The 22,132-nt window shown below is 31.2% G+C and overlaps 1 protein-coding gene across 10 annotated transcripts in view; it reads right to left on the bottom strand.

Moving 5' to 3' along the window:
- Positions 1-22,132, bottom strand: part of PCDH11X (protocadherin 11 X-linked) — an 802,247-nt gene that overhangs the window by 743,633 nt on the left and 36,482 nt on the right. For all 10 annotated transcript variants that reach the window (XM_016146853.2, XM_036226751.1, XM_036226752.1 and 7 more), the window contains exon 2: positions 11,338-11,921. In XM_016146853.2, coding sequence (XP_016002339.2) covers positions 11,338-11,877 — 540 coding nt within the window. In that variant the 5' untranslated portion in view covers positions 11,878-11,921. The remainder of the gene's footprint in view (positions 1-11,337; positions 11,922-22,132) is intronic.

Genomic DNA, 22,132 nt, shown 5'->3' with positions numbered 1-22,132 from the left:
GAAAAAAGAAAAAAAAGATCAAAAATATGAATAATAAAATGGCAATAACTACACATCCAGCAACTATTACTTTAAATGTAAATGGATTAATGTTCCAATTGAAAGATAGGGTGGATGAATGGATAAGAAAACAAATCCTTACATATGCTGCCTACAAAAGACTCACTTCAGGTTGAAAGATCTACACAGACTAAAAGTAAGGGGATAAAAAAAGAGAGAGAGAGATGTTTTAAGAAAATGGGAACAAAAAAAACCAAAAAGCTGGGGTACCTATCAGACAAAATAGGCTTTAAAACAAAGGATAAAATAAGAGACAAAGAAGAACCCAGTTATCCCACTTCTGGAAATTTATCTGAAGAAACCCAAAACACTACTTTGAAGGGACATGCGAATTCATATGTTCATTGCAACATTATTTACAGTAGCTGAGATATGGTGGCCACCTGGGTATCCTTCAGTGGATGAATGGATAAAGAAGAGGTGGTGCATATATAAAATGGAATATTACTCAGCCATAAAAAAATAATGAAGTCTTGCCATCTGTACCAACATAGATGGACCTAGAGAGTATTGGGCTGAGTGGAGTAAATCAGAGACAGACAAATGCCATATGATTTCACTTATATGTAGAATCCTAAGAACAAAATAAATGAATAAACAAACCAAAACAAACTAACAGATATAGAGAATATTATAATGGTTACCTAATTGGTGGTGGATTGGAAGTGTGTAAAATAGGTGAAGAGATTAAAAAATATAAATTAGTAGTTACAAAACAGTCAGATGGATGTAATGTATAGTATAAGGAATATAACCAATAATCTTGTAATAACTATGTATGGTGTCAGATGGATACTAGATTTATCAAGGTGATCAGTGTGTAGGATTATGCATGCCAACTGTAATCGAAAAAAAATATTTGAAAAATTGTAAAAGCTTTGTAAATAACAGGCATCATAATAGTGAAAATTAAAGAGATATAATTTCCTACTCCTGACCAACAGTTCGGTCAGATACTGCAAGGGATCAATAGTATATACATATTAAATAGATGTAAGTGATTATATACACATAGTAACATTATCTATACCGTATACTATACCCCATATATAATATATAAAATATTTAAAATATATTACTTAATAACATTTAATAAAATGGTATATTCATAATATATATAAAATAATAGAATATGATTAAAATATATAAAATATAGATGACTGTAAATCTTTAGCATTGGTAGGCAAAATTAATGAAAATTATATCAAAATATCGGGGGGAATTCTTATTATAGCATGACTTTACTTGAAATAGAGAAAAGAGATTTCACTTCTAGATATTGTTTTAAATGACAATCAACATCGTAAACTTTCTAGATGATTTTTTTTTATTAAAGAGTAACATCATCTCCTAAAAAGTTGAATATTAACCTTGCCAAGGTCACATAGACAAGTCTTATATTAACATAATATCCTTGTACTAAGCAGAATCAGTTGGTAATCACTTCATTCTTTCAATCTTTATTTTCTCCTCCTTTTTCTTCCTTTCTTTTATATTGAATTGGCTGTGATTCTTGCCCTCAACATTATTTATCTGTATGTCTGTCAATCAAATCTAAGAATTCAAAGACCTCATTCTGGTATACAAATCTATACTAGTCGAAAGCAAAATAAATTTACACTGAAATGAATTTTACAAATATTCAAAATATTAATGCTTTCCACAGTATTATGCAAAACAAACCCAATATTACAAAAATGCTTAAGTTAATTTAAAATATTTACATATTAAAACTTTGAATATAAATATTATACATTTTATCTTATGCTACTATTTATTAAATACATTTTTAATATATTTAATAATTTTTTTCTATTAGTGCCTTTATTTTCAGGTAATTAATAGGGGATTGACAATAGCAGGACCCCATCATGTGTAAATTGACCTGATCTCTAAAATTGTTTTCTTTATCTCTGCCTTCTCTTCCTTCGTTATCATTTCATATTTTATATTTTACATTTCTCTAAGGGTAAACTATGGTTTTGCTAGTATTGTATATTTAACAAAAATAAAACAAATCAGTATTTTTAATACTTTATTTATTTATTTATTTATTTATTTATTTATTTATGTTATTAAGTTAATTGGGGTAACATTGGTTAATACAATTATATTATTTTCAGGTGTACATTATAATCTGACATGTGTCTATTCTATGGTGTGTTTGCCACCAAAAGTCCAGTTTCCTTCAGCTGCCATATATTCGATCCCCTTTACCCAATTTACCCATCCCGTATCCCCCTATTTTGACCCTTTTACTGCATGTACCTCCTTCCTCTTCCCTTATCACCTGTCCCCTAGTAATCACTAGTCCACTGCCCATGTCCATGAGTCTCTGTTTGTCCTGTTCGTTCATTGCTTTTAGGTTTATATCACACAAATAAGTGATATCATGTGATTTTAAACTTTTTCAGTCTGGTTTATTTCACTTAGCATGAATACCTCGAGGTCCATCCATGTTATCTCAGATGGCAGTATTTCATCTCTTCTTATGGATGAGTGATATTCCATTGTATATATGTACCACTGTTTCTTTAACCAATCATCTATCGTAGGACAGTTCAGTTGCTTCAATGTCCTGGCTGCTATGAATAATGCTGCTATGAACATCGGTGTGCAAATATCTTTTTGGATATGAGTTTTCAAGTCTTTGGGGTAAATACCCAGTAGAAGGATTCCTGGATCATATGGTAGATCAATTCTTAGTCTTTTGGGGTACCTCCATACTGTTTTCCATAGTTGTTTAACCAATTTGCAGTCCCTTCAGCAGTGTATGGGGATTCCTTTTTCTCTGCATCCTCTCCGACATTTGTTATTACTTGTCCTGTTGATTATAGCTATTCTAACAGATGTAGGATGGTATCTTATTATGGTTTTGACTTTCATTTCCCTAAAAGTTAGCGATGTTGAGAATCTTTTCATATGTTTTTTTGGCCATTTGTATGTCCTTTAGGGAGAAATGTGTGTTCAGGTCCTATGCCCATTTTTTGACTGGATCATTTATTGGTTTTGTTGTTGTTGTTGTTGTTGTTGCTGCTGCTGCTATTGAGTTGAGCTCTTTCTATATTTTGGATATTAGGTCCTTATTGGAGGTGTTGCTTGCAAATATATCTTCCCATTCAGATGGTTCTCTCTGTTGTACTTTGTTGATGGTTTCTTTTGCAGAGCAAAAGCTTTTTAGTTTGAAGTAGTCCCATTCATTTATTTTTGCTTATACAACTCTTGTGTTTGAGTTCAAATTTATAAAATCTTCTTTAATCCAAGGTTTTTGAGTTTAGTTCCTATGTTTTCTTCTAGACATTTTATTGTTTCAGGTCTTATATTCAGGTCCTTAATCCATTTTCAGTTAATTTGGGTGTGTGATGTTAGACAACAGTCTAGTTTCATTCTTTTGCAGGCAGCCTTCCAGTTTTCACAGCACTATTTATTAAAGAGGCTTTCCTTTCTCCACTGTATTTTTATAGCTTTTTTGTCGAAAATTATTTTCCCATATAAATAGGGGTTTACGTCTGGACTCTCGATTCTGTTCCACTGGTATGTGTGTCTGTTTTGCTGCCCATACTATGCAGTTTTGATTAGTCACTTCGTAGTATAATTTGAAGTCCAGCAGCATGATGCCTCCAGCCTCCTTCTTTTTTCTCAGGATGGATTTGGCAATTCAAGGTCTTTTGTGCTTACATAAAAATCTGATAAGTTTTTGTTTTATTTCTTTAAAAAATGCTGATTGGATTTTGATGGGAATTGCATTAAATCTGTATAAAGGTTTAGGTAATATGTCCTTTTAACTATGTTGATTCTTACAATCCAAGAACATGAAATATCTTTCCATTTCTTTGTATCTTACATTTTTAATAGGGTCTTGTAGTTTTCATTATATAGGTCCTTTACATGTTTCATTAAATTATTCATAGGTGTTTTATTCTTTTTGGTGAAATTGCAAAAATAATAATATTTTCCATTTCTTTTTCTGACAATTCCTTATTAGAGTATAGGAACACTATGGATTTTTGAACATTGATTTTGTATTCAAAAATGTTACTGTATTTGCTTATTATTTCTAGTAGTGTTCTTGTGGAGTCTTTAAGGTTTTTTATATAGAGAATCATGTCATCCACCAATAATGACAGTTTGACTTCTCTGTTTCCTATTTGGATGCCTTTTATATCTTTCTCTTGTTTGATTGCACTCGCTAGTACCTCCAATGTTATATTGAATAACAGTGATGATAGTGGACAGCCTTGCCTTGTTCCTGATCTTGGAGTGAAGTTTTTTTTTAAATTTTTCACCATTAAATATAATATTTGCTGAGGGTTTGTCATATATAGCCTTTATTATGTTAAGGTACCTTTCTTCTATACCAATTTTATTAAGTGTTTTGATTATAAATAGATGCCTTATCTTATTGAAGGCTTTTTCTGCATCTATCAATATGATCATTTGATTCTTATTTTTTAATTTGTTTATGTGGTGTATATTATTAATCGATTTGTGTATGTTGAACCATTCCTGTGCCCCTGGAGGAAGCCCACTTGATCGTGGAGTATAATCTTTTTAATACGTTGCTGTATTCGGTTCGCTACTATCTTATTCAGAATTTTTGCATCTGTGTTCATGACAGATATTGGTCTATAGTTTTCTTTTTTGTGCTACCCTTATCAGGTTTTATTATCAGAGTAATATTAGCCTCATACAATGAGTTGGGAAATATTGCCTACTCTTCGATTTTTGGAACAGTTTCAGAAGAATGGGTTTTAAATCTCCTTTGAATGTTTGGTACATTTAACTGGTGAAGCCATCTGGTCCTGTACTTTTACTTTTTGGTAGGTTTTGGATGATTGTTTCAATTTCCATCCTGCTGATTTGTCTATTTAGATTTTCCAGATCTTGATGCAGTCTAGGAAGATTGTATTTCTCTAAGTGCTGATCTATTTCTTTTAGGTTATTAAATTTGGTATTATATACTTGTATTAGTTTTCTTGTATGATCCCTAGTATTTCTGTGATGTCAGTCATAATTTCTCCTATTTCATTCTTGATTTTGTTTTTTTTGTGTCCTTTCTCTTTTTTCTGTAGTGAGTCTACCAGGGGTTTGTCAATTTTATTAACCTTCTCAAAGAACCAGCACTTCGTTGTATCTATTTTTCCTATTGTTTTCCATTTCATTTATTTCTGCTCTAATTTTGATTATTTCTTTCCTTCTGTGGACTTTAGGCCTCATTTGTTCTTCATTTTCTAGATTATTAAAATGAAATGTTAAGTTATTTGCAGTCATTCTTGTTTCTGGAGATAGGTTCGTAATGATATGAACTTTTCTCTTATGACTGCTTTTAACATGTCCTAAAAGATTCGATATATTGTACTATCATTATCATTTGTTTCTAAGTATGTCTTGATCTCTTTTTTTATTTCTTCTCTGACCCAGTTATTCTTCAGTAGCATGTTGTTTAATCTCCAAGTATTTGTGGTTCTTCCTAAATTCTTTTTGCAGTTGACCTACAGTTTCAATGTATTATGATCAGAGAATATGATTGGTATGATTTCAACCCTCTTATATTTGTTGAGGTTATCTCTGTGGTTGGCTTTTGAGAATGTTCCATGTGCACTGGAGAAGAATGTAAAGCAGTTGTTTTAGAATGGAAGTCTTTGTAAATATAAATTATGTCCAGTTTGTCTAATGTGTCATTTCAGGATGTTATTTCCTTATTGATTTTCTGTTTGCATTATCTGTCCATATCCAACAGTAGGGTATTTTGGTCACCTACTTCAATAGTGTTTTGGTTTGTTTCTCCCTTTAGTTCTGTTAGTAATTGCTTTGTATATTTTGGGGCTCCCTGATTGGAATCACAGATAGTAAGAAGTGTTATGTCTTCTTGGTGCATGATTCCCTTTATCATACTGAAGTACCCTTCAGGAGCTGTCCTTACCTTTTTTTTTATTTTTAAGTATATTCTGTCTGACATTAGTATCACTACTCTAGCTTTTCTATAAATGCTATTTGCTTGAAATTTCATTTTCCAACCTTTCATTTTGATTCTGTATTTGCATTTAGAGCTGAGATGTGTCTCCTGGAGGCAGCATATGGTTGGATTTTGTTTTTTGACCTATTCTGCAACTCTGTGCCTTTTTATTGGTGATTCAGTCCATTTACATTTAGGGTGATTATTGAAATATGAGGGCTTTTATAGCCATTTTATGTTTTGCTTTCTGATAGTTTAGCATTTCCATTGTTTCCTTGTCCTTGTGCTTTTCTGTTTTCTTTATTTTGGTTGGCTTTTGTGAGTTTCATCTCTGGTTCTTCTTGTTCTATGTTATATACTTAAATTCTGAATATTTGGTGTGTGTTTACCATTACAAATATGAAAAGGATATGTGTGTGTGTGTGTGTGTATAGTCTTCCATTTACTTCTATGCATGCCTTATCTCCATTCCAAATTTGCAAATTTGGATCTTTGAAACCTCCTCTTTTCAGTCATTGTTATCTCAATTTGTCCCTATGTATGTTGAACATTCATTAATATCTCGCTATAGCAATTTTCTTATTATTTAAGCTTATAACACCCTGTTCTTAGTAAAGGTTGCTAAGGTTGCTCTGTTTCTATTTACTTGATAGTCATTTCACTCCTAGTTATGTATTTTTTTATCATTTTGTTTTATGTGAGCTGACCTCTTTTCAGTATTTCCTGTAGTGCAGGTCTCTTAGTGGTGAATTCCTTCAATTTTTGTATGTCTGGAAGAGTCTTAATTTCTCTTTCATATATAAAGGAGAGCTTAGCTGGATACATTATTCTATGCTGGTAGTTCCTTTCACATAGTACTGTAAATATTTGATTCCATTCCTTTCTGGCTTGTAAGGTCTGCGCTCAGAAGTTCAAGGATAATCTCATGGGTGTTCCTTTATAAGTTACTGTTGTCTTCTCCTTGGCTTCTCTAAGAATTCTGTCTTTTTCATTGATTTTTGATAACTTTAGTACAATGTGTCTTGGTCAAGGACTTTTTGGGTTGAGGCAATTGGGGGTTCTGTTGACTTCCTGAATTCCAAGCTCCAGCTCATTCTTTAGTTTGGGAAATTCTTATCAACTATTTGTCTGAAAATGCTTTCTTGTCCCTGTTCCTTTTCCTCACCTTCAATAATGCCCATTAATCTTATGTTTCCACTCTTGATATTGTCAGCTAGTTCTTGAATTTCTATCTCATTATTTTTCATTCTTTGATTTCTCTCTTCTTTCTTCTGGTTTATTTTTAGATTTCTGTTTTTGATATCACTGATCCTTTCCTCCATTTGTTTGACTCTATTTTCCAGGCTTGCTATTTCATTCTTCAGTTCTTGCTGTGTGTTTTTCATTTCCAGAAGTTCTATTTGGATCTTTTTGAGTGTTTCAGTCTCCTTGCTCTGCTCAACTAGGTGTTTTTTCAGTTGCTGAAATTGTTGTTCTGACTCGTTTCAGAACTCACTGAAGGATGGTTCAACATATGCAAATTGATTAATGTGATGTACCACATAAACAAATTAAAAATAAGAAGCAAATGATCATATCAACAGATGCAAAAAAGTCTTCGACAAGATACAGCATCCATTTATGATCAAAACACTTAATAAAATCAGTATAGAAGAAAAATACCTTACCATAATAAAGGCCATATATGATAAAACCTCAGCCAACATTACACTGAATGACAAAAAACTAAAAACCTTCTCTCTAAGGTCAGGGACAAGGCAAGTGTGTCCACTATTGCCACTGTTATTCAATATACCTTTTGAGGTGCTAGCAAGCATAATCAGACAAGGGAAAGAAATAAAAGGCATCTAAATAAGAAACAAAGATGTCAAACTTCACCATTTGTGGATGACATGATTATTTATATAGAAAACCCTAAAGACTCCACAAGAACACTACTAGAAAAAATAAAATTTCTGGATCCAAATCAACATTCAAAAATCCCTAGTGTTCCTAAACTCAAATAATAAAGTGTCAGAAAAAGAGGTAGAAAAAGTAATTCTTTTCATAATTGCAACACAGAGAATAAAATAACCTAGGAAAAAATTTAACAAAACATATGAAGGACCTATATAATGAAATCTGCAAGACTCTATTAAAAGAAATCGAAGAAGATACAAAGAAATGGAAAGATATTCTGTATTTTTGGATTGGAAAAATCAACTTAGTTAAAATGTCCATATTACCTAAAGCATTATACAGATTTAATGCAATCCCCATCAAAATCCCATCAAGTTTAAAAAAATGGAGCAAAAAAAACATCATATTTGTATGAAGCACAAAAGACTTTGAATTACCAAAGTCATCCTGAAAAATAAGAGCAAGGTTGGGAGTATCGGGCTTCCCAACTTCAAATTATGCTACAAAGTGATAGTAATCAAAACCGTATGATATTAGTAGCAAAACAGACACACAGACCAGTAGAACAGAATTGAGAGTCCAGAAGTAAACTCATATTTATGTGGGAAAATAATTTTCAACAAAAAAGCAATATATATATATATATATATATATATACACGCACACACGCACACACATATATATACATACATATATATGTGTGTGTATATATATGTATATGTGTGTGTGTGTGTGTGTGTGTGTGTAGTGGAGAAAGAAAAATCTCTTCAATAAATGCTGCGAGGAAAGTTGGAAAGCCACCTTCAAAAGAATAAAACTAGACTGTTGTCTATCAGCACGCACTAAAATTAACTTAAAATGGATTAAAGACATGAATATAAGACCTGAAACAATAAAATGCATAGAAGAAAACATAGGAACTAAACTCAAGGATCCTGAACTTAAAGAGGATTTTATGAATTTGACCTCAATGGCAAGAGATATAAAAACAAAAATAAATGAATGGGACTACATCCAACTAAAAAGCTTCTGTTTAGCAAAAGAAATTGTCACCAACATAAAGAGATAACCATCCAAATGGGAAAATATATTTAAAACCAACACCTCCAATTGGAGCCTAAAATCTAAAATATACAAAGAACTCAAACAACTCAATAGCAACAAAAAAAACCCAAAATATCCAATCAAAAAATGGGCAGAAGATCTGAACAGACACTTCTCCGTAAAGGACATACAAATGGCCATCAAATATTTGAAAAGATGTTCAACATCACTAACTATTAGGGAAATGCAAGTCAAAAACACAATGAGATACCATCTCACACCTGTTAGAGTAGCTATAATCAACAGAACAAGTAATAGCAAATGTTGGAGAGAAAATGGAGAAAAAGGAACCCTCATACTCTGCTGGTGGGATTACAAATTGGTAAAACCACTAAGGATAACAGTATTGAGGTTTCTAAGAAAACTAAGAATTGATCTACCATATGATCTGGCAATGTTCATAGCAGCACCAATGCACACCGATGTTCATAGCAGCATTATTCACAGTGGCCAGGATATTGAAGCAACATAATTGTCCTACAATAGATGATTGGCTCAAGAAGCGGTGGCACATGTATTCAAAGAAATGTTACTCAGCCATAAGAAGAGATAAAATATTGCCATTCATGGTAACATGGATGGACCTCAAAATAATCATGGTAAGTGAAATAATCTAAACAGAAAAAGTTGAAAATCACATGATATCACTTATATTTAGGATATAAACCTAAAAGCAACAAATGAACAGGACAAATAAACAAATACTCAGGGACATGGACTACAGACCAGTAGTTACCAGAGTGAAGTGAGTAGGGGAGGAGGGGTGTGGTAGACAGGATAAAGAGGGTCAAATATAGTGGGCTAGAGGAAGCGTGACATGGATAAGGGGGATCAAATATGTAGTAGCCGAAGGAACCTGAATGTTGGGTGGTAAACACACAATAGAATATACCAATGTCAAGTCAAATTATTATGTACACCTGAAAATTATATAACTATATTAACCAATGTTACCACAAGAATCTTAAAAAAAAAAAAAAAAAACCTTTGAAAATCCCTTGACTATATTTATATTAAATCTACACAATTGTTCTTTTACACATTTTCCAAGATCATCCAAGTGCCTGTACTATTTCATGTGCCAAAATGACTGACTTTTCTACTACTCCATATAACATTCTGGTAATTAAAAGCATCACCCATTCAATTGATATACTCTGTCACTATGCACATATTTTGAAAGATATCAAATATTCTATTTATTCTTCCTTCTGCCTTCCCCACTCTACGACCCAAGTCAATTAATCTTCAGATTAACTGAAATTTTTTGACAAAAAGATTTACTTACCCTTTACAGCAAATGATGCTGTATTTTAAAATAGTAAAATGAATGTAAATATTTAACATTAACGGCACGATAGCTAAAATTTACTCTTATTTTGATGACTCGAGATTCTTAAAATCTTTCTTGACTTGAGAATCATTATGGAAAATATTTATCATTATTCTATATATGTATAAAAATGGCAAGTAATAAAAATGTTCTATTTACCTCTCAAATACATTTATTTGGCATCTTTTCTCATGGCAGGATAAAGGTTTTTATCTAAAATAATCACTAAGAAAAATTAATAGTCTTGTTTCTGAATTCATTCTTAACATTTAGATTTGCTTGTTTAGGTCATTTGTGGCAGGGTCATGACTAGAAAAATTAAAAGTAAAAAATATCTTACTTGTTGCTTGTTGATTTGTAAGTAGTGGGGCTGAGCCCCTTGTCTGACTCCAATGATTGTTAAGGGATACACAAACATCTGCTTGAAAATGAATATACCTAAAATGGAGATTCAGATTCATAAGTTCCATGCAATTGCAAAAATTGCGTTGGTGAATTTTCTCCACTGTGCTTTTCTTAAATTTTGAAAAATTATACTGATGACTTACTCAAAATTTGAAGTATACCAAAATCCCTTTTTTTATCTTTAAAAAAATTAGCTATCTTCAGAGGACAAACTGTTGATTGCCAGGAAGGAGTGGAGTGAGGGAGTTGAGTGAAAAAGGTAAAGAGATGAAGTACACATTAGTAGTTAAAAAACAGTCATGGGGACATGGAGAACAGCATAGGGAATATAGTCAATAGTATTATAATGGCTGTGTTTAGAACCAGATAGGTGCTAGAGTAATCCGGGGGTATAATTTCATGTATAAATGTCTAACCAATGTACTGTATACCTAAAACTAATGTAAAATAAAAATTAAAAAATGAAATAAAATGCACTAGTAATTTATAAATATTTTCAGGGAATAGCCTGTCCCATAATAAACACTCAACGAATTTTTTAAAAAGTGAGCTATCTCTAATACAGTGTTTTTAAACGCACCTTAATTAGATGGTAGTTTTGAACTCCATTTATTCCTATGTCAGGATCAATGGCTGCTGGGAGAGCATATCGAGAATTTATAGCCGAGTTCTCTGGAATTGATATGTTGATAACCGTTGCTGGGAATAATGGTGCGTTATCATTTATGTCTTCTATCAGAAAACGTATTTTAACCAGTCTAAATATTTCATCCGGCAAAACGGCAACCTCCACTTCATAAAAGCAACGGGCATCCAGCAAAATACCCGTACATAATTTCTCACGATCAATGCGCGCTCCAGTAGTAAAGATCTCACCAGTACCCTCTTCGATTCGGATCAGTGGCACATCACCAGTCTTGTACACTAGCTTGAACTGCATAGGAGATGTTAAGGACTTGTCTGGAATGAGCGACAAGTTGAGGTCTTTCAGCAAGTCGCCTATCAGGACGTTTTCTGGCATTTCTTCTCGAACGGTGTAGTTCTTCTCCTGGGCGCCAGACTGAAACACGACACATGCTAACAGGACCGCAAATATATACGTCCCGGACAACAAGTCCATACCAGGCACAATTGTGACAGTTCTTTGTATCAACTCGCAGAGTACTGTCAAAGGGGAGGTGGGGGAGGAGGAGGAAGAGGAGGAGGAGGAGGAGGGCGTGAGTGGTGGGGAGGAGAAGAGAGGAAGAAAAATAAATTAGTAAGGCCAACAATTAAATGTATGTTAGCTAATTGCCCAGTTTTAAATTAATCATTAAATGAAAATATTAGCACAATGACGCTATTAAATAAATTGACAGATTTGTTTGAAAGCAAATATTACGCATTTTTACATTAAAATGAAAAATGAAACAAGATACGATAATTAAGAGACCCAAGAATTTATGTGTTCACTGTTGATAAAAATATATAAAATATAATATTATAGTATACAAAGATGGTTAAAAGTAATAAATAATTAAAATATTTAATTCATTGGTTAAGGAAAAGTAAAGGGATATTTTACTAATCACAAAAATATAATCATATTCTTTGATATAATTTGGATTGCAAGTGCAATTCTTCTATTGTTAATAAATGTTTTATATAATATTCTGATTGTTCAGTACTGGGCATTGAAATGTAAAATCAATATAAATAAAAGGAGATAAAGAATCATGGCATATGAGAGACTCAGGAAGTTTCAATTAAAGAAAAGTCCTTTAACAGAGGAGAGAGGTTAATGTGACAAATGCCTAAACATAGGAAGAAGTATCATGTGAAAGGGGTATTAAAAGTTTTCTTTCTAGGGATGAGAGGAGAAAGAATAGGGATAAATTACAGAGAGGCAACTTTCACATCAACACTATTGTAGCATTCTGGAAAAAAAATTGGCTTTCAGGAGAGAGTGAATTTCATATCTTTGGAGGTACTGATATAAAAACTGGATTACCAGTTTAGCTTTACATATTTTTGATTTAGTATACAATATCCAAACATTCAATGGCTGAACTGAGCTAGAAGACATCCCAAGTCTGAGAATTTATGTTTATAGATGGTAGAAAGTAGCTCATATAAAAATAAGTTTTCACATTTACAAACTGAAATAAGAATTACCCCATTACAAAGAACAACTTGACTAGGGTTTAAAAATAAGAAAAGCGTTTGAAAACACTTTACTGGATTAAAATTGAGTCAAAAAACAAACAATATGTTTGGCTGTCTTTCACCCTTGTTTATTATTTATAACTCATCAAACTCTGCCAAATTATTTAAGTTCTCTAGTTCTGATAGAATTCAACAAGGAATTTTTATTCCTTAAGTTTTGTAAAATTTTTCTTCATTTTCCTTTATTAATTCTCAATTTTATTTGTTTGATATAGTCTCAATTTGGTATACTAAATATCTTTTAATATCTAATATCATGTTATTTGTAGGTAATATGTTATATATACACAAAATAAAATTTGTATTATATTGCACTAAAACTTATTGGATGTTATATTTTTATAATTAAAGAGGGATAAATAAAGCTACCAATGCATTCAGTTGTTTTAAAAGATCAGCTGACAAGCAGTGATTTAAAAATCCAGTATGGAAAACTACTAATGCACATAGGTATCCAATTATGGAAGTTCTCAATATTTATTGGTAATCAATAACATTAACACAGTTTTAGTAATCATTCTAAAAACAGAACTAATGAAAAGATATAAATGACTATAGATATGTTCTGATTATTCCAGACAATGTATTATATTAAATAATTTTCCTACTGTTTAGCTGTGCATCTGCATTTAAAAATATGCATATGGACAACTCAGAAAACAAAAAGTGCAGAAAAATAAACTTATTTGTGATTAGTAATAAATTAAATGCATTATTACAGCCATTGAGATGGTTTAGGGGATGAGAACCAAGAAATGATCTAAATAAATTTGAAACATCTTATTTTAGAATTTTTATTACTGAATATAAAATGTATATATTATGGGCTGAACCATTTTCCTGTGTTGAGAGGTTGGTGCTATTTATAAAACATTTTAAGCATAATAGTGAGCAATGCTAATACTAAAGACATTCTATATCCCAATAAACAACATTAAAAAACTATTGCCTGTGGTATTTTTAGCATCATTTGCTCAATGATGAGCAATGGGATTACATAATATAGAAATCTTCCAAAGATTCATTCTCTTGTGAATTGTTGGCCTTATACTCCTTTATGAATGTGAAAATAAAATGCAAAATTTATACTTACTATGAGTTAATATGCATACATATACATGTGTACTATATATATTGTGAATCCAGGACATCTAAAAAAATGAGTGTCTATGTGTGTGAATTTATAAATACGATGCAAACATAAGCAAAAATAAAAATAGGGCAGTCACAGTTGGAATTAAAACTACCACTCTGTTCTTATCTTACCCTTAGGTATTACACATTATTATAACTGACAGAAAAATACTACAGACTATTTTTAAAAATACTATATGCATGTCACAATAGCTCTACATAAGAGGAGGAATTAAGAAAGTGACCTAATTCCAACTAGTCCCCCTCTCCCAATCCATTCTAAATCTGTTCTACTCTACCTTTAATAAATTCATCAATTAAAACATTTTAAACTCTGTTTTATCACTAGAAATTATTTAGAGGATATAGAAATCAGAAAAAAATGAAAAAAAAGAATCATTTCTAAAACTGATATAAATATACGTATTAGAAACCTGGAAGGAATATTTATCCTCAAGTTAGTAATTAGTTTTATGATGATTTAGTTACTTGTTAAACAAATATTTATTAAGCAATTTTCATAAGGTAGGCACTGTTCTAGGCACTGACAATAAGTCAGTGAATAAAACACACAAAAATTCCTGCCCTCACAGGGTTTATATTTGATAATATAAATATTCAAAATGTCTTTAATTCAGCGTTGAACCAATATACAACAAACTCAATTCTGCCTCTATTGGGATGTAAACAAGCATGGTTAAGTAACATCAGTCTAAAGATTTTGATTCCAACCCTTGCATTTGTCACTTGAAAATGTATTGCTATCTTTAAAATTAAAATGTTTTCTTTTAAAATGCTGAGTGTAATTCTTTGAATGACCAATACAGAAATTTAGCTCCTAAATATGAATATGAAGAACTACTGTTTAATTTTATGGGAGCATGATGAATTTACCTCAAATATTCAGGGAAAATATTCCTACACACATATCTTTGCTTGCCTCTAATTTTCTTTCTTTCATGAACAAATGATAAGATAACCTTAAATTTCTTCACCATTTTTTTTCATTTCCCATTATAGCTTAAGGTTAGTTTAGAAATTGTTAGGGGAGATAGGATGAAAGCAGATACAGAGAATTAAAATTTTCTACAAGTTTCAATAGTGACAGTAGTGCTCATGTTACTTTTTGTAAACAATACATAGTGGTCGGGTAGGCTACAGTTATAATTAGTCAGAATCATGACACGCAGAGAAAGCAAAAGCAAAAACAAAAGAAACAACTCTAAAATTTCAAGATATGAAAAGCAAAAATGCAAGTTCATTTTATAGTTTTTGAACAATTTAGTTCTAAGTAGGTAAATATGTAGGGGGACTAAATCTCTACTATATGCAATTCTAGAGAGTTGGAATCACAAAAGTGATGTATAAATGGTTTGTTAGAATCTAACGCATAATTTTCCTGACATATGTGTTATTTTTTCCTTCATTAGAGTGCTGTATTTAATTTGCAATATACTTAAACTAATTCTGTATGAATGAATGGCTTACATGCTACATACTACAATTGTACATGCTACAAAAACAAATTATTAAAAATAGTATGAATTTATGCATTACATGAAAAAAAAGTCTATATATCGCCCATGATTCTAATTCTACCTGGCTCCCATCATTCTAATTACTTTAAGGCCTTGTTAAACCAAAAATGCACCATTAAACTGCCATGATGTATTATATAGTTACTTCCATATTCTTGTTCTCATCTACAAACAAGGAAAACACTAAGTGCTTCTTAAGGTTGACAGGAAGGAACCTGAACATTGCAAGAAAAGTAATCACATCTGGAGAAGGATAAACTGGAGTAACTGATAAACTCAGTACTTTCAAATGGACTGACCACAAGTAGGGTAGGTACATTGGCTGTCCGATTTGACTTGACTATTAACTATGTATTCCTAAACTTGAAATGTCAAAATGAAAGATTTAATAACGTATTTAAATTCTATAAAAATGGTATTTTTATTAAATTTTACTCCACAAAGCACTCATTGTGTATTTCCCTCCTTTATTCCACAAAGGACTCGTTTATTGTGTTTCTTTTTGTATGAGTCTAATTTTCACATTTAGGTCTCATCTTCTCCAAGAAGTGGATTCCATCAACGTTGCTTCCTTCTCTGAAATTTTTTTGTTGTTGTTGTTGTTGATTCATTCAAACACTCCACAACAGTTAATGCAGTGTTCTCTAAAAGGGGTTCAAATCTGTTAACAATCAATGCTCAAACACCTTTAGGACAATTTATGAAGATTGCTCTTCTATATTAGTTTTTCTGGAGTTTTGACATATAATTTAAGGAGCATTTGTAAAATGGCTTTACAGATTATTTAAGCAAGAAACATTCTGTATGGTAAAATGTTTGTTCATCATCATGTATTTTTATCACCTTGAGGTGAATTCAATCATGATTATTTCAGTATCTATTAATTATTTCAAATATATTTGTTCCACTAGTATCATATTATCATAATAAATAAATATTAAATTTATCAGAGGTAAAAGGATAATTTCCATCGTGTAGCATTTTAATTGCTCTAAGTAAATTCAAATCAGTTATTTCATTTAATCTTTATAACCACTATATGATATATATGAAAATCTGTGAGCATTAATTTATATATTAAATTTTATATCAAATAGGCATTAATTTCACACCCTACAAAGCCTCTAGATAATCATGTTTCAAGATCATGTTTTCAAAAAGTAAACAAATGGTATAAATTCCTGATTTCACTGGGGATTTGTTGAATAGATTATTTCAATTTTTAGATATGTAAGGATAAGTGATTACTTTTATTAATTCCTGTTCTCATGAGTTAATAAAACAGTAGAGGCTTAACCTCCCCAAAAAAAGCAATGACTTAGTACATATTTTATTCATGTCAAATGCTAATTTACCAAAGTCATGAATCAACAGTTTCATGACTCTCATTTGCTTTTGATTCAACGGTCATGAATCAAAAGCAAATGAGATATACCACCATAATCTTGGGAATGGTGGTTGGAAACAAGACCTTAGTTGATAGTCTGAAAAATGAATCAAGGTAAGATATTTATTATCAGAAAATAAATAATATCTATCAATTTATTGTTCCAAGGAACAGGGTGATGACTTTCATCCTAAATAACTGCATTCATTCACCCAGGAAAAAAAGAAGCTCTTTGGGGTGACATAAATCCACAATCAGTAGCTACACATCATAGACCAGTAAGCAAAAACAATGTAGCAACTTTTTAAAAACCAATCTAACTACTTGGTTTTTCAACTGCTTAGTCACAGGTTCCCTCAGGCTACAGGTTCAGCCAAAATCCTTTCTTAGCTTTTAAATTATTCCTTTACACATATTTTAATATTATTTTTGTGATTTTAATTTTGTGTCACTTTAAAGCCAAAAAAAAAAAAGAAAAATCAAATGGCAAGTTAAAAATGGCATCAATGAACAAGTGGCTAGAACCCCCATATGAACCATAAATGGAAAATAGATGGGCCATGTTTTGATATATTTAATTTAGGGTAAAGAATACTTATGCAGAGTTCAAAAAATGAATTAGCTCTTATAGTTAAATTGAAGACTACTTCTTGTCTGTTCTTAATTTGTGCAATAAATTCATATTCTGGGTTCAGCCTGGTTTTTAAGAAGGAACCGTGTCTATAACATATAATTCAAATGTATTTACAAATAGCTCATACAAAGATAAATTGTACATGTTAGTATTTCTACTATTTTTTTGTTTCTATTTCTTCTAAGTTAATATACGAAAATTGCTATGTTGATTTAGCAATATCCCTCAAACTTGTAAGTTATTTCAACTTTGTCTTACCTCATTTTAGTAATACTAAACTTTCAAACTCCAATTTGAGCATTCAAAAACACCTTGATAAATTTTAGAAATCCTAATTTTAGGTCCGTTGGCTCCTGTTTCAATATTATTAGTATATTTGAAGATGTACAAAATGGGCAATATAATAAGTGTAAAAACCTACATAAGACCTGAAGAGTTAGCTCTTCAAAAATAAAAAATATATATATATATAAAATTCATCTTCCATAAAAATATTTTAAATTTATATAATTATAGAGGCCCATTATATTTTATAGTGTAGCTCTCTGCTCTGAAAGTAAATGAATTATTTCAAATATATATCAAAATTTATTAGTTGGTTTTTATATCGAGTTTAGCAATACACGGTCACTGTACCAAATATGTAATAAGGGCTTAAGGAATGTTTATTAGATGTTTGGGTTTCTAATTCTTTTGTTTTGAACTTTTATTTCAAGATTATATTACTCCAAGGACTGGCAGAAACTCCAAGAAATAATAGGTATGTTATACAACAAGTTGGAATGTTTATTACTTCATGCATTCTGTTTTACTAAAAGACCTACATTTTTCTGATGAGTGTATTTTAAGCACAATCTTTTCTTGTGGGTATTTACATTAAAAATTATAATAAGTTGTTATTAGGTAAGCATTTTTCCCCAATGAAAGTAAAACAACATATTTTAATTAATTCTAATCCTGTACCTTTTCAAAATAGATTCCTCTTATTTAAAATTGAATTTTCTTTTCATCGTATTTCCCACTTTGGATTACCCCAAATTTCACTCAGGTTCACAATATGATTAAAAGTGATTCCTTTCCTCATTAACCTTTATTCAGCATCACCACACTTTTTCACCACAAGAGAGTTTTCCTTCTGCACATTAATAGACTAGCATATCACAAGAATTTTATGCTACTTTTTTTGTTTTAGTCTAGTGTTAATAAGCTTTCTTTTTAAATTAAATTTATGGGGTGACATTGTTTAATAAAATTATATAGGTTTCAAGGGTACAATTCTATAGGACATCTTTACCCTCATCTACCTCCTCACGTTTCCCTTTTCCCTCTGGTAACCATTAAACTGTCATCTGTGTCCATGAGTTTTTGTTTGTCTTGTTCATTTGTTGCTTTCGGTTTTATATCCCGCATGAGTGAAAGCATATGGTTCTCAATCCTTTCCGTCTGACTTATTTCACTTGGCATGATTATCTCAAGATCCATCTATGTTGTCGCAAATGGCAGAATTTCACGTTTTCTTATGGCTGATTAATATTCCATTGTATATATGTACTCATCTTCTTTATCCGATCATCTATCAAAAGGCACTTTGGTTGTTTCCATGTCTGGCCAGTGTAAATAATGCTGCAATGAACACTAAGGTCCATATATCTTTATGCACAAATGTTTTCAAATTTTGGGAGCATGCTGCTTTTTTTTTTAATCAAACAAGACAAACAAAAACTCATAGACACAGACAACTTAGTGGTTACCAGAGGGAAAGGGGGGAGGAGGAGGTAGGTAAGGGTCAAGGGGTTCAAATACATGGTGACAGAAAAAGGTTTTACTTTGGGAGGTGAGCACACAATGCAATATACATATGAAATATTATTGAATTGTACACTTAAAACTTATATAATTTTATTAACCAATGTCACCCCAATAAACTTAGTAAAATTTATGTGTTTGTATGTGTGTGCATGTGTGTGTGTGTGTGTGTATTACTGAATCCCTTCCCCCCAAATTAAAATAAATAAATAATATCAAGATATGCATTAACTTTAAAATGTCAGATGGGAAATCAAGAATGTGCAAGTTCTATCACACATTCTGTTAGGTACAGTTTTGTCCTTTGGACCAGTTAGTACTAGCCAAAACCGAACTGAACTATTCATGAGATACTCCATTTTTATGATTAAAATAATAATCTTCATGTTTCAGAGTGTATGTTCTTGTGTGTATGTTTGTGCACATGCACAGAGATAGTTTCAATGAAAAAAGCCAATTGAAATGCCATTACACACAACAAAAAAATAGTTAAATTTGAAAGGGGAGTCAAGGTGACTCTCATCTTAAGACAGTCCCAAAATGCAGTATTTTGACTTTATCCCACAGAGATGCACATGGAGATCAAAATACATTTCTATTTAGGCATTTACAGTCATTGTTATCTTTATTAATTTAACTATTGAACTGCTTATAAAAACATTTGAATGTTGCTTACTTATGAAGTTTTGCAAAAAAAAAAACTTAAATGTATCTTCTAAAAACTAGATTTTGCATTGGTTTTGAAAAATAGTTTTCCTACGAAAGAAAATTAAAACATCGTTCCTCTTATTAGATACTGCCGGCTCAAATTATGTCACTTTACCTCTCAAAATATTTTTGGTTTTTAGAAGGACAATGTATTGTGGTAACTTCAACTTGAAATAGAGTATGAAATAGATGAAAATGACTATTGTCTGATTTTAAGTAAGTTACAATTTCTGTACGGATGATAAATGTAGAATATTATTCTCAAATTTTCTTCTTATTCCAAGAAATACTAGAAATACTGAAAGATTCTTTTTTGCTTTTCAAAAATGTTAAAGTCCTTAATGGAGATCATAGACTAAAGCTATCACATCTATTTCACACTTGCTGCTACAACTGGCCCTCTAGGAAATTGTGATCACATCCTACATTAATTCTTCCTATAAAGTGATATTCCTGGAAAATAAAGGCCAGTGCTATTCACAATAAAATTGCTTTGTGTCAGGACTTGATATTATAGATGGCACAAGAGCAGAAATTTAGAAGCAAAAGTGATTATGCCCTGAAAAAATCTCTTTTTGTACATATAGTCATATTTAGACTATAAGTAAGCATCTAGAGCTATGCAGTTCAATATAGTAGACCTCGCCATAAGTAAAAATTAAAAATTAAATTAAATTAAAAATTCAAGTGTTTAATTGCACTAGACACATTTCAAGTGTCCAATAGGCAAATGGGGTTAAGGGCAGTGCAGATTATAGAACATCTCTATCATCACAGAAAGTTCTATTGGACAGTGCTGGTCTAGAGCAAAAAGAAAATAATCTTGAGGTATGTATGTACCCACGAAAGTGAAATGATGGTTGAGGTACCCAAATCATAGTTAAGGGACAAAAAATAAAAAGATAAAATGATGCAGTAAAATGTATCACTGAGTCATTCAGGAATAAATACCATTTTATGATATTAAATCTTGAAACTACTAAGTAGTAAATATTTTTAGGAGAGTGGTAACTTGTTAATTCAAGAGAAACAAATTTTCTCTCATTTTAAATTGGGAATCACATTGCTTGAGATCCCCTGAAACAAAAATATAAGCAGTTTTGTGGTTATAAAAAACAGTATCTTAAAATAGAATTATTTTCATAAAACATAATATGATCTTAATAAAATCTGAGAAATGCTATATAAATAAATGTACTATATCTGAGACACTAAAATCCTGAAGAGCTAAACTGCCAGTACAAGTACCTACTTGATAGTTTTCAGTATATTGGGTAGGGTCAACAGAAGAGTGAGGTACTCACCAAGTTCTCCTGATTTACCACCATCATAGTCCTCATGCTGATAGCATGAAGAATATGATGCATGATAGAAATCATCGATTATTCAAAAACTTCAGATAAAAAACTGAAAGGTATAGTGTAAATATCCTAATAGACAACTTTATAAGTTTGTCCTGCTTTATAATGTCAGAAATATATCCATATTATAAATAAGTACCTGTAATGTAAAACCATGTAATGCAATCTGCTATTTTCTAACATATCTAATTATCATTTCACTTTCAATCCTTCTGCTGTCCCCAAGTCCACATTGCAAAGTCGTCTTGCTTGTAGTCTCTTTTCCCCCTTGAAATTCCTATTGCATGAATGAATTGAAAGAATTCCATATAGATCCATTGTTGCGACTGTCTTGATGACCAATATTGATAACTTCAGGCGAATATCCAGATTCTCGTACACTGAAGTGAAACTATTCATTTAAAGCTATTGCTAAATATATTTGACATGGAAATTGAGACAATGATTCATTTCTCTACTTAAAAATCAAAGTTATAAATATTATTATACCTTATTTAAAAATTAAAGTCGTAAAATGTTATTATATCCAAATATAAACTGCCCTGGTAAAATGAAATTTAAAAATACATTTTATCTAAGATTTTGTGACATGACCTATAGAA

The sequence above is a fragment of the Rousettus aegyptiacus genome, unplaced genomic scaffold (assembly GCF_014176215.1).
Source record: "Rousettus aegyptiacus isolate mRouAeg1 unplaced genomic scaffold, mRouAeg1.p scaffold_m13_p_9, whole genome shotgun sequence".
In the NCBI taxonomy this organism is placed as follows: domain Eukaryota; kingdom Metazoa; phylum Chordata; class Mammalia; order Chiroptera; family Pteropodidae; genus Rousettus; species Rousettus aegyptiacus.
Note: the sequence above shows the minus strand (reverse complement) of the source record. Positions and strands in the feature narration are given on the sequence as shown.